General features: G+C 46.9%; 2 protein-coding genes across 2 annotated transcripts; one reads left to right on the top strand and one right to left on the bottom strand.

Annotated features, from left to right (window-relative positions):
* Window positions 1-261: 261 nt before the first annotated feature.
* Window positions 262-2230, bottom strand: LOC123096402 (aldehyde oxidase GLOX). Its single transcript, XM_044518140.1, has one exon. It carries the CDS (start codon window positions 2185-2187, stop codon window positions 454-456), a length of 1734 nt encoding a protein of 577 aa, XP_044374075.1. The 5' UTR covers window positions 2188-2230; the 3' UTR covers window positions 262-453.
* Window positions 2231-7220: 4990 nt separating this feature from the next.
* On the top strand, window positions 7221-12729 carry LOC123096401 (long chain acyl-CoA synthetase 9, chloroplastic). The gene is made up of 12 exons (XM_044518139.1): window positions 7221-7545; window positions 7861-8387; window positions 9271-9351; window positions 9584-9856; window positions 10056-10187; window positions 10278-10451; window positions 10544-10773; window positions 10975-11092; window positions 11581-11712; window positions 11794-11928; window positions 12043-12249; window positions 12350-12729. The coding sequence occupies exons 2-12, from the start codon at window positions 7941-7943 to the stop codon at window positions 12512-12514; spliced, it is 2094 nt and encodes a 697-aa protein (XP_044374074.1). The 5' UTR covers window positions 7221-7545; window positions 7861-7940; the 3' UTR covers window positions 12515-12729.
* Window positions 12730-12921: the final 192 nt, after the last annotated feature.

Below are 12921 nucleotides of genomic sequence, written 5' to 3'. Positions count from 1 at the left end.
GCTTTGGCCTTGGCGGGAAACGGGAGAGGGATGGGTTGGCATGGCGTGCGGAGAGAAGAAACAAAACGTAGAAGGGAAGATGCGATGCTGAACTAGCCGGCGTGCGGAGAGATGAGGCGTTGGAGAAGGCGTCCTGTGCGTTGTGAGACGTACAATTCGTCCCTGATCGAACGGGCAGCGAGCGACCGGCCTCGAGGACAGACCGGTCGGCCGAGTGGACACATTTACCTAAGAATTATGGGCATAAACAATGGCAGCAAAGAAAGTGAACGGATTTCATCTGCCGAGTCATAAAAATTTGATAAATTCTGGTCACTTTCCAAACTAATTAAACCATCTTCTGACCTACGTTAACATGCAAAATGACGATTCCTTCCCTAGCTCGTCTCATCTCCCGCTGATGGGATGTCGAGAAAGAATGATCTTTCACATTGATATCATCTGTGTCAGTGATCATGGCGCTGCACCGAGCGGCCGCGTGCGCACCCACGCCGCGCTGCTGGGCACGCCGGCGTGCACCACGAACCACAGGTAGTACCCCGGCGGCGCCACGCCGGGCGACGGCGGCGTGGCCACCTCCGCCTCGTACACCCCGACGTCCAGCTGCGCCACCCTCGTCACGGCCAGGTCCACCACCCGCTGGTTCATCCCGAACGAGTGGGTCGCGAACGCCGGCGCCACAGCCACCACGCGCACCACCTGATCTTCGGGCCCCCCTCCCGCCAGCGCGCCGCCGGGCACCTCGAACCGCACCGTCGCCGCTTCCCCGTACCCGACCTCCGCTGGCGCCCCCAGCACCCGCGGCCGCAGGCCGTCGAGCCGCGTGTCGAGGTATGGCGGCAGGAACGCCTCCAGGCTCAGCTCCGTCGGGTACGTCACGTTGGCGAACACGTACCCGATGTGCGGGTTGCTCCCGCCGACGAGCACCCGCCCGTAGGTGTCCAGCGTCGCCGACGAGTGGTACATCCTCGGCACGGTGGAGGCGGTCAGAACCTCGAACCGCGCGCCGTTCTGCGTGTCCGGCCGATACAGCACCGGATACATCACCGGCTCCCTCCCGAGCTCCCACCCTGCCGTCCCCGCCGCCGCGCCGTTCACGATGAGCACGTCGCCGGTCGGGAGCAGCACCATGTCGCCCATCACCCGTGGCAGGGGCATCTCCTCCATGGCCCACACCGGGTTCGCGTCCGTCGGCGCGATGCGGCCGCATGTGCGCTCAGTCGGCACGAACGTGCCGTTCCGGAGCGCGAGCTGGTACGCCCCACGCGGCGCGCCCCCGCAGACGAGCACCTCGGCGTGCGTCGGGTACTCTGGGCGCAGCGGGAGGAGGACGGACGAGCCAGAGGACGGGTAGTTCCGCGGCACTCCGCCAGGGATCGTGGGAAGGCGACGTAGCGGGGTGCGGTTGTAGGGGTCGAAGACGACGGCGCGGTCGTTGGCGAAGACGAAGACGGTGCCGTCGGGGAGGAGGTGGAGGAAGGGGTAGAGGTTGTTCTCGGCGTCCACCTCCGTGGTCTCGTCCAAGAACGGGAAGAAGGTCAGCGGCGGCGGGCCGTTGACGCCGTCGTGCGGGAAGAACTCGAAGTTGTACTGCCGCCGGCCGCCGAGGATGAGCACCCGCCCGTCGGCGAGGAGGATGTCAGTGGCGTACCATCGCCGCGCGGCCAGAAAATCTGGGAGGTCGACCCAGCCGGAAGTCGGGGAGAACAGGCGCGCGATGCGGTCGCCGTTCGAGAAGCCGCCGGTCTGCAGGAGCGTGCCGTTGGGGAGCAGCGCGGCGGACGAGCACCACGGGTTGGTGGCGAGCGGGTACGGATGCAGCGCGTTGGAACGGAGGTCGAGGAGCACCGAGTGCGCGGAGCAGTCGACGGGCGCGGCGGTGGCGTTCGGCGCGGCCGCGGCCGCCGCGGCGCACGAAGCCGGGTCGAGGAGAGAGATGTTGGAGGGGCCGGAGTCGGTGCGGTCGAACATGAGGACGAAATCCTCCGGGAGCAGCTGCATGTGCATGGCCGAGACGCCGATGTTGGCGTGCAGGAGCCGCCACTCGCCGGCCAGCGCGGCCGGTGACGTCGGCTGGGCAGGCTCCAGCTGCCACGCCGTGGCGTCGGCGCCGGCATTGTCGACGCGGCTGGCGATCAGCAGGAGGACGATGAGCAGGGGAAGGAAGGGTCTCGCCGGCTTGGGCATGGTTGCCCTGCAAGCGTGTCTTTAAGTTGTTGCATTGCATTGTGATGTGTTAGGATGGTTTGTACAGTGTGATGTGGGTTTGTTGGGTGGAAGGTTGGTTTGGGGAGGTTGGCAGGGAAAACACGTTTGATGGCTAAAACTTGATATCCAACTGTAATTATGCAGTCAAACTTAAGAATTCCACCTAAGGTCCTTGCTCGCTTTTTTTTTGTTAAATATTAGGTACCTTGAAACAAATGTAAGTTACATTTTGGGTTCGTTATATCTTCATCCAATGAACTGTATGTATCACTGTTCATACTAAATAACTTCCCGCACGTTGGTGCGGAATTTTTTAGCAACGAACTTATCAAAAATAAAATTAGAATATTATGAGAATAGTGTCACACCACATCCAACCTAGAGGTAAATGGAGGGTGCATGCATGTTATATTGTCTTGTGAAATTCAAGTTCAATTATTTATTGCCGAAAAATAAAAATAAAAATCAATGATGTGGAGGGTTTGGATGTCTTTGATGATGTGGATGGCTTGCATGTGGTAAAAAGTGAAAAGTTAAATGGTTGCATGGGCGCTTGATGATATGGAGAGTGTGCATGTCATGAAAAGTGAGATAAGGTGGACAGGTTGCATGCTAAGATAAAATAAAATAGTGGGGATAAGCTTCTTAGATACTTTATATATAAGATTCTTCCTCCACACGGCACTCCCCGACCCAACCCTAATTGGCGGTACGCTCGTCCCTCAACCTCCAAACAACACCACCATGTTGGCCGCCGCGATCATCCCTCTAAGCATAGCTGGCCAAACAAGCCGGCCCGGCCCGCCATGGCACGATTATTAGTCGGGCCGTGCCGTGCCGGCCCGTGTTCTGCCCCCTCCAGCCCAAGCACAACCCAGGAGCCCAACGGGCCGGCCCGATGGCACGCTAGGCACGCTGGCTCGCTAGCCTGATGGCCCGCTAGGCTGTTTCTTGGGCCGATTTTGGCCTATTGGGCTTTTTTATGTGATATATAAAACAAAATCTAGATAAAAAATAAAAAGGATAAATGGGTCGTGCCGTATCGGCCCACGTGCCCAGGCCCAGGCATGGCCCAAGGCGTGTCGCGTGCCTGGCACGGCCCGATTAGAGCGTGTCGTGCCTGGCCCATCACGTGCCGTGCCAGCATGCTTGCGGGCCGGTATGCCAGGCCCGGCCCATTTGGCCAGCTATACCTACCTCTAAGCCCCCCCCCCCTCCCCCACCGATCTGCAACAACTCCACATAGACACGCCGAAGTAGGTAGCGTTTGTACCTCCACATAGACACGCCAAAACTATCATGAAGGGTTCAGATCGTGCTAAAGTTTGGCAAAAAGATCGAAACAGTAATTTCGGACCCCTCTGTCTTTCTCAAAATATTATGTGTATTATATATAGTATTTTTAAGTCAATTTTTTGTAAATTTTGACCAACTTTATAGAAAAACTTGTCAACATCTAGAATACCAAATCAATACCAATGATTTATGATGAAACATATTCCATATGGTATATATTTGGTATTGTAGATATAGTTAATTTTCTCTATAAACTTGGTCAAAGTTGTGAAGTCTGACTTGCGCGAGAACCAATGGACAAAGGGAGTATTTATTTTGAAAAATATTTTATTTCGTTATTTTCCCACTATAATAACATTCATTCTCAACGATAACACTATTTTATGAAACATACCAATTGAGATACTTGTTAAAGATGCACTTTTTGAAGGTGACAATCGAATCACCCTTTGCCCTGGTCTTGTAAAAAGTCAAAATAAAATGAAGCAAAACATGAGAATAGGTAGAAAAAAATCAATGGTCAAGTCTAGAGAAATAAGTTGTAATGGGGCCCATTTTCACGGGCCTGCTACCGCCACTGGTTCAACTAGACAAGTGGGAGCAACTAAGTTGTGGAGGGCTCCTTCGAGAGCCTCCCCACGATCACATGAGGGTGGGCTGAGAGCGCGCCACTTGGCGTGCTCTTAGCCGCCGCCACGTGCCGCGCTCTGGACGCTCCCTTTGGATTTTGTGTTATTTATTTTACCGCACGTGTTTTCGGCTTTTTAGATTTTTTTTGATTTTTTAACTTTTGGTTTTCTACCTGTCTTTCTTAGCTTTTCGACAAATGAAAAAAATTCGAAAAAAAAATTGCACGAAAAATGCGTTTTTTCTGTGAGAGACATGGTTTTTCTTTCGCGAGAGACACGGTTTTGCTTCCACAAGAGGCACAGATGTGCCTCTCGGAAACGAAAAAAAATGTGTTTTCTCTTTTGTTTTTCTTCCGCGAGAGGTACGGTTTTGCTTCCGGGCCGTGCCTCTCGGAAAGGAAAAAAACGCGTTTTCTCTTTTTTTTTTCTTTCGCGAGAGGCACGGAAACGAAAAAAAACGCATTTTCTCTTTCGTTTTTATTTCATGAGAGGTACGATTCTGCTTCCGCGGGAGGCACAAATTTACTTTCGCGAGAGGCATGGACGTGCCTCTCGGAAACGACTTTCGAGAAGGTAAAAATGTGCTCCCATTTTGGTTTTTTCGTCCTTTTTTATGAAAAAAAGTTCATTAAAACCTATCAACATGGGATCTAATTTTTGAAGATCTCGACACAAGGAATCTAACGGTGAAAACGGTTTGAGATTTGGACGCACGGTTTAAGAGATAAAGCGTTTTGAATAAACGGTTCTACGAAAAAAAGGGAAAACTCCCAGGTTGAGACAAGGCACGCCATTTGTCACAACCTGGGGAGGGGAAGTGATCTTTGGAAGGAGTACTCCTTAATTAGTGATTTCGTAGACAAGTAAATTTCATCTCCTTCTCTTATTTCTTTTGTTTATATTCAAAAATCACGAGATAGATTTGATCCAATCAATCAAGATGGTCCAAAGAAGATTCTTTTCATATTCAAATACACAAAAAAATGTGTATCTCATTATTGATAGATAGAGTTGAGTTCAAACAAAGAAAATGAGCTATGATAGCATCTAGCAAGCAGGTACACCACAAAATGGCGAGAGCAAGAGCGCTAGAGCACAAATAATGGGGCATATGGTCGCCCCCAAACCCAAAAACCATGTCTCCAACAAAAGATGTGTCAATCCTTTGGCCCTTACCCGACAGCGGGATTCATCTTGGAAGATCTGCACAAGGCGAGTGACTGAAGGGTGCTCTCCGTTGAAGATGCACCCATCTTAGTGCTTCCAAAGAAAACAAGAGGTGAGGATGACAAGGGTAGACATCCCTTTCCACATGCTCGCTGGAGCCGTAGACAAGGGCCCACCAGTCGAGAAACCCATCAACCAGGGGCACGGGGTGGTTGCAGCGGCACGACTCCTGGCAAAAGCTCCATGTTAGGCTTGATGGGTGAAGGAACAATCGACAAGGAGAAGAGGCCTGATCTGGGATTCCTGGTCACATAAGACACTACGTGATGGGTGTGAAATCAACCGGCGAGCGAGCCTGCCTGCGGTCCAACACTTGTCGTGAATAGCAAGCAAAATGAACATCTTGGCATGAAGAGGAGCCTGAGATCACGAAGAGAGCTTCCAGTGTGGGGGCAATGGTAGAGCCCCTAAACATGGCCAGGTTGCAAGACTTGGCACTGTAGAACCAAAAGAGGTCCAATGTCAGGAGCGGGCGTTCACTGCCACGGACATAGTAGTTTGATGAACACCCCGCCACAAGTCCACGTATTGCACCAAGGCCATTATGGACAATGTGAGTCATGTGCAATCTGCATGATAGCAGATCAAAGATGAGGGACGTGAACTCTACAATGAACATAGTCACTCGTGCACTAAACCCTGTAGACCATGGAATTATACTTGCAAAATTATCAGTATTTGCTAATTAATTTTCTATGCTTCCTTTCCTTGGTACACTTGTAGCATTTGCTCCCCAACCCTTCAGGTTGGTGCATGTGCCACTACATATACGGTATACTCCCCCGGTTCCTAAATATTTGTCTTTTCAAAGATTTCAAATGGACTACCACATACGGATGTATATAGACATATTTTAGAGTGTACATTCACTAATTTTGCTCCGTATGCAGTCATTTGTTGAAATCTCTAGAAAGACAAATATTTAGGAACGGAGGGAGTAGTATACATCGTGTGAAATGGCATAACAATTTTGCTATACAGAATTGTAAGAATTATATGGCAAAACGACTAACAAAATTTCTCTCTGGGATGTTGGCATACATCAATTAGCTCAGTTTCATGGCAACTACATCCAAAGAAATCCTATACGCAAATCCCAGTTTTACCGAGGGCACCAGTGAGAAATATGATCAAATATAGGTAGCGTCTGCAAGGGTTGTTTTGGAGTTAGCAATGGTGGATGGCAAGCGTGAGTATTTGTTGATTGTCGTCACACACTTATGATGACAAAGGTCAATTAGGAGGGCTCGAGTAGGTAGTGCGGATACGTGCATCCGAGGTGCGCCCGTGTGTGGAGATTGTTGAAATATATTTGTCTGACTTTTCTCACCAGTTCATGCTTTTGAAACCATAAATTTAATATGGTATTCAAGACCAGAGGTCTCAAGTCCAAGACTTGAATGTTTTGTTTTGTTTTGAATGACTGCCCGCATCTGTGTTGCGGTCGAGTAGATGTGTGCAGGTTATGAACCATAGTATTAGGTCTTACTGATTTCAGAAACGAAATTGAAGGGCGAGGCTCATTTTCTCGGGGAAAACGCACAAATTATTTAAGAAAGATGCTTAGATGCATTGAGAGATGAAAAAAAGTGACATTAGACAGAGAAAATACTATCACCTCTGTTTTAAAATATTTTAATATAGACTACATACAAATCAAAATGAGTAGATAAACATAGTGAAATTCGTCTTCCGTACATCTTATTTAGAAAAATAATAATTCAGAATTAAGGGAGTACATTGGAATTTCGCATGAAGAGCTGCATACACGTGGAGACACTCCAGTACGAGGAGCTTCTCGGAAAACCAGAGGAAAGGACAAGGACGGAGAAACCGAAGGCAGACGGTTCTCGGAGGGGCCCGGTTCCGAGCGACCTCCGCTAGTACTAGCAGCAGCGAAGCCAGCCATGCCACCAGATAGATCGCCGCGGAGATCCCTAAACCCCCGCAGTCCTGCACCGCCAGAACAGCTCCACCCTCCACCCACCCACCATTCTCCGACGGCGCGGCCTTCTTGCGTCCTCCGCCCCGCCGTCCTTGCCGTTGCCGTCGCCGTCACTTCCATCTCTCCCTCTCCGCCTGTTCCCTCCTACTACTCCCAGCCACCCGCACTGCAACATTTGCACCCTTCCTCAACCTCTCCGTAGCCCTCCCCTGCTCCTTGGCCGGCCGAGCCTCACCCCAGGTACCGCTCCCAGCTCTCCCTCCCGTCGCGCGTGTTCATTTCCGCTGGGTTTGGTTTCCAGAACTCAAGGTTCCGCTAGTTGGTCATCGGAACTCTGTCATATGTATCAGAACTCTGTCATTCATTTATAATTGTAGCCTTCTAAAGTTTAGAATTCAAACTAACTTGTACTCCCTCTGTACACTAAAGTACAGTGATCTAAAACGTCTTATATTAGTTTACAGAGGAAGTACAAGAGAAAATGAATCATATCGCTGACAATCTAAACCATGATATATTTGGAGAAGAACTCACCTCGTGGAAGAATTATTTCAGGCTTATCCTTTCAAGGCCTCTGAGAATCAGAATCAACGCTCCTTGAGCTGCAAATATTATAAGGCTGTATTTCAAGAAACATGAATCCTTATTTTATCGGTTTTGTCATCCCGTTTGTGGCGTCTCTGATGCTTACCAAGAGGAAGGCTGAGAAGAAAAGGGGCCTGCCAGTCGATGTGGGTGGTGAGCCTGGCTATGCCATCCGTAACTACAGGTCCGAACAGCCTGTCGAAACGCACTGGGAAGGGATTTTCACGCTCGCCGAGCTTTTCGAACAGTCCTGCAAGCAGTATGCCTACATGCCCCTGCACGGCACCAGGAAGCTCATTTCAAGGGAAACAGAGGTAGCTGCTGATGGAAGATCCTTCGAGAAGCTCCATATGGGGGAGTATGAGTGGAAAACTTACATTGAAGCATTCAAGGCTGTATGCAACTTCTCATCAGGCCTGATCCAAATTGGGCACCAGAAGGATGAGCGTGTTGCTATCTTTGCTGATACGCGAGCTGAGTGGCAGATTGCGTTGCAGGTAACTTCTCCACCAATGTACTAAAATTAGGAAACTCATGTGCCGTGCTTTCGGTCTTCCGTGCATCAAGCCGTCAAGTACCTAAACTATATTTGTGCATACTGGTCTTCGTGTATCTTCAACTGCCATTAATAAAATGCAAGCTTTTCCTAAATATATACTACAGGATGCTGGTTCTGCATTTTCATAGGTGTTAAGACATTATAGTAATAGCTTGCAAAAAGATAGGAAAATGCATGCCACGACAATAGCTATACATTCTCGTAAGTTCTGTAATTAAAAGAAAGTCCTTATTTGGGAGGTCCGATCCCATTCAAGATCTTGGCCCAGTCCTAACTTGCATGAACTGGGATTGGCAGGGGTTGGGATCTTGGCCAGGATCAGGCTTCCCAAGCCAAGACTGATATCTCAAATAGGACCCCTTCAGTTTAACACATTTATGAACGCGGGCTATGCAGGTTGCTATGGCCATGTTACAAGTAATTTTTTCCATGAAGCAGGATATATGTTCCTATTCTTACTCTTTTGACAGTATCATGTAAATGCTAGGGTTGGAACATTTCAAAGATACTAAAGACCAGATAGTCCATCATCATCCTTGCATATAAACTGAATAATGTTAGTGATCTAGATGAACATAATGAGGCAAAAAGAAGTGGACTAACGATGGAGATATGAATATATATAAAAAAACCCTGTTTCCCCACATAAACATTGTTTTCTTTCTCTGAACATGGAATTGCTTCAGCTTAACTACTTTATGAGTATTTTTCTTATATTTTTTTAGAAAAGTGCGTGTTTGTTATGTTACTTGCATTATGTTAACATTCTGCTCTGTAAATCATTTGCAAGTTCTCTAACCATTTTTTTTTCTGTTTCCAAGGCATGCTTCAGACAAAACATTACCGTGGTCACCATTTATGCCTCCTTGGGAGAGGGAGCACTTTGTCACTCACTAAATGAGGTCGGTTCACTATATACTGTGCATCCATGAACTCAAGACAGCTGGTTTTTTTAGTTATAGCATTGCCTTTTGTTGGTAGGCACCAAAAATGCAAGCAACAGTTACCACGATATCATTTTTTTATATTATTACTTAAGGAAATGGCGTGGCATATCTATTTTATCAGAATAAAGCATACCTTATGTTAGCTGTGTGGTACGGTTGCTAATCTTGTTATTTTTTGACTCTTTAGACTGAGGTAACTACTGTGATCTGTGGACGGAAAGAACTAAAAAAGCTTATTGATATCAATGGGCAACTTGATACTTTGAAACATGTCGTCTACATAAGTGAGGACGATGTCTCAAGTGAAGTATCCTTGGCTAAACAATGCACTAACTGGAGAGTTGAGTCATTTGAAGAGGTAGAGAGGCTAGGGTTGGAAACACCTATCGAAGCAAATTTACCTCTCCCATCTGATACAGCAGTGATAATGTATACAAGTGGGAGCACTGGAATGCCCAAGGTTTGTTCAAATCCATGTTCACCATATTTAATTTTTGGTCTAGTTTTATCGGAGGTGCTCAATTGTCTGATAATGCTCATGTACTCATGGTGGAACGCTCCTGATATGTAAACCACTAATGCATGTCCTTTCTGAGTTCATCTTCTCTACAGCCCCGCTGATTGAGGAAACGTTATTCTCATTTGTACATTTTCCACAGGGTGTCATGATGAGCCATCGGAATGTCTTGGCCACAGCATCAGCTGTTATGACTATTGTGCCTGCACTTGGTAAGAAGGATGTCTACTTGGCGTACCTTCCGCTTGCGCACATTCTTGAGTTGGCAGCTGAGGTAGGTATAGTGTGTCATATCAGTATTTCAATTTATTTCGTGGCATCAGTATACTTATACTAATTACATTTCTGTAAATGCGTGGTCTAGACGATTATATCTGCTGTTGGGGCTTCTATAGGATATGGATCACCATTGACCCTGACTGATACATCAAATAAAATTAAAAGGGGGACCAAAGGTGATGCCTCTGCACTGAGGCCAACACTTATGACTGCGGTACCTGCTATACTTGACCGTGTTCGTGATGGCGTGAGAAAAAATGTATTGCCCTCTACGATGCCATCATCTATTTCTTTTCTCTGTGTTTTTTTAATCTCTGCACTGAATTGTTGTTAATATTGAGATGAACTTAGGTTGATGCAAAGGGTGGTGTAGCCAAGAAACTATTTGATATCGCCTACAGCCGTCGGCTAGCTGCTGTCAATGGAAGTTGGTTTGGTGCATGGGGATTAGAGAAGCTTGTGTGGGACATGCTTGTCTTCCAGAAAGTGCGTGCAATCTTGGGAGGCCGGATTCGATTTATACTTTCAGGCGGAGCGCCTCTGTCTGGAGAAACTCAGAGATTTATCAATATATGCCTTGGGTGAGATATATAGATCCTCAGTTTTTTTGCAAAAAGAAGTTATCTTAAGTTCTTTCTGTTGACAGCAATTATGTTTATACTCCACTATTGCTTGCTGAGTTTGGATTTCAATTTCATACATTTCAAATATAACTAGCGTATTATATACATTTCATACATTTACAAGCCCAGAAATTGATCAGCCGAGTTTTGCTGTTACAGGGCTCCAATAGGGCAAGGATATGGTCTAACTGAAACGTGTGCTGGCGGGACATTCTCTGAGTATAATGACACATCTGTTGGTCGTGTTGGTGCTCCACTGTCTTGTTCGTTCATTAAGGTATAGAAGAAAGATATACTTTCTCATTTCATAATGTTGATATGGTTTTTAGTTCCACTTTCCATAGCAAAGCTATTATGTTCATGCATATATTTACTGTTAATGGTGTATCTTTGCCCTAGAAAGATGTCTGACGAGGTATGTATTGAAGGTGTTCCCCAAGTTGTAAAGGACATGTTAATATTTCGTTTGTGGATCAGCTTATGTTTTCAAATGGTTGGTGTAATTCTTCCATGTGTGTGGATAGTACTACTAGATTGGTAACTTTGCAGTTAGTCCAGTTAATATGCATGGCAATTTTGTCTATCTAGTGCCTTGCAGTTATATTTTCATGCCCCTAAGCATAAAACTAGAAACACGTGATATTGCGCAAAAAGAACCTATGCGTTAACAATTACTGGATTTTGTCTTTGCCCGTCGAGTTTTATTCTTCTCCCTTTCCTTCAGATTCAATTCTTTCCTAACATAATTGTAACTCTACATGATAGTTGATAGATTGGGTTGAAGGTGGATACTTGACATCTGATTCACCAATGCCTCGGGGAGAAATCGTTATTGGAGGCCCAAATGTAACCAAAGGCTATTTCAAAAACGAGGCCAAAACAAATGAGGTCTACAAGGTAAGTTGCCAACAACAGTGATACTACAAAGCAGTCTGTGTTGTAATAACAAAAAGTCGTAAAAGTATGCATCTTGTTCAGGATGATGAGAGAGGCATGAGGTGGTTCTACTCCGGTGACATTGGTCGTTTGCACCCAGATGGTTGCCTCGAAATCATCGACCGGAAGAAGGATATAGTGAAGCTTCAACATGGTGAATATGTATCACTAGGAAAGGTAATCTGGTTTCTTTTTCTGGCCAAACACGCAGCTACTTCGGCACTTTTCAACTTACGACCAGCCCAAACAAGCAGTCAGTAGCTCTCTTCTTAACAAAGTATGCGGTCACAGGTGGAGGCTACTTTGAGCGTGAGCCCGTATGTTGACAACATCATGGTCCACGCCGACCCCTCCCAAAACTACTGTGTTGCACTCGTTGTAACCGCGCACGGTGAGCTAGAAAACTGGGCCTCAAAACAAGGGATTGCATACTCCGATTTCGCCGATCTGTGCCAGAAGCAAGAGACTGTCAAAGAAGTTCTACAGTCGTTGGCAAAGGTCCGTGCTTCTCCTGCACTCTGATCGAATTTTCGGTCGTTTGCGAACCGTTACACGTGTGATTAATTGTATTGTGCTGTTGCTCTAAATTGTTCTTCAGGCTGGTAAGCAATCGCGGCTGGAGAAGTTTGAGATCCCTGCCAGGATCAAGCTGATACCGGAGCCATGGACCCCCGAGTCGGGTCTCGTCACCGCTGCCCTCAAGCTCAAGAGGGAGGTCATCAAGAAGGGTTATCAGGACGATCTTGCTAAGCTGTACAGATAGTGTCCCTTTGTTAGGGAGAACAAAATTCCTCATCTGTGTTGTGTTTCAAACAATAGACAGATAGTCTACCTTTGTTAGCAAGAACAAAACCTCTCATGTGTTGTATTTCAAACAGTGGACACTGGACAGTGTCGAGACAGACAGCACATTGAACCCAGTGTGTGTGTACTTGATGATTTACTATTGCATTTCAGCTAGCGATCCTGTTCTCCTCAGTTATAAACTTCTCATGGAACATCCCTGAATCTAGCTGTCATGATTCACATATGAGTTGCAGCTACACAAGGATGTGTAGGTTCTGGGTATTAGTTATCTCTGTAAATTCTTGACATCAGCTTTTAGAATGTACTCCCACTGTTAACTATTATAAGATGTTTTGGATATTTCAATATAGACTACATACGGAC

Source organism: Triticum aestivum, chromosome 4D (assembly GCF_018294505.1).
Source record: "Triticum aestivum cultivar Chinese Spring chromosome 4D, IWGSC CS RefSeq v2.1, whole genome shotgun sequence".
NCBI lineage: Eukaryota > Viridiplantae > Streptophyta > Magnoliopsida > Poales > Poaceae > Triticum > Triticum aestivum.
Note: the sequence above shows the minus strand (reverse complement) of the source record. Positions and strands in the feature narration are given on the sequence as shown.

What these genes read in the sequence shown, in the direction of transcription:
- LOC123096402 (XM_044518140.1), bottom strand. Translation starts at nt 2,187, where the DNA reads ATGCCCAAGCCGGCGAGACCCTTCCTTCCCCTGCTCATCGTCCTCCTG.
- LOC123096401 (XM_044518139.1), top strand. Translation starts at nt 7,941, where the DNA reads ATGAATCCTTATTTTATCGGTTTTGTCATCCCGTTTGTGGCGTCTCTG. An exon ending in AAACAAATGAGGTCTACAAG is followed by an intron (nt 11,713 to 11,793) that starts GTAAGTTGCCAA and finishes CATCTTGTTCAG; the next exon opens with GATGATGAGAGAGGCATGAG. An exon ending in AATATGTATCACTAGGAAAG is followed by an intron (nt 11,929 to 12,042) that starts GTAATCTGGTTT and finishes ATGCGGTCACAG; the next exon opens with GTGGAGGCTACTTTGAGCGT.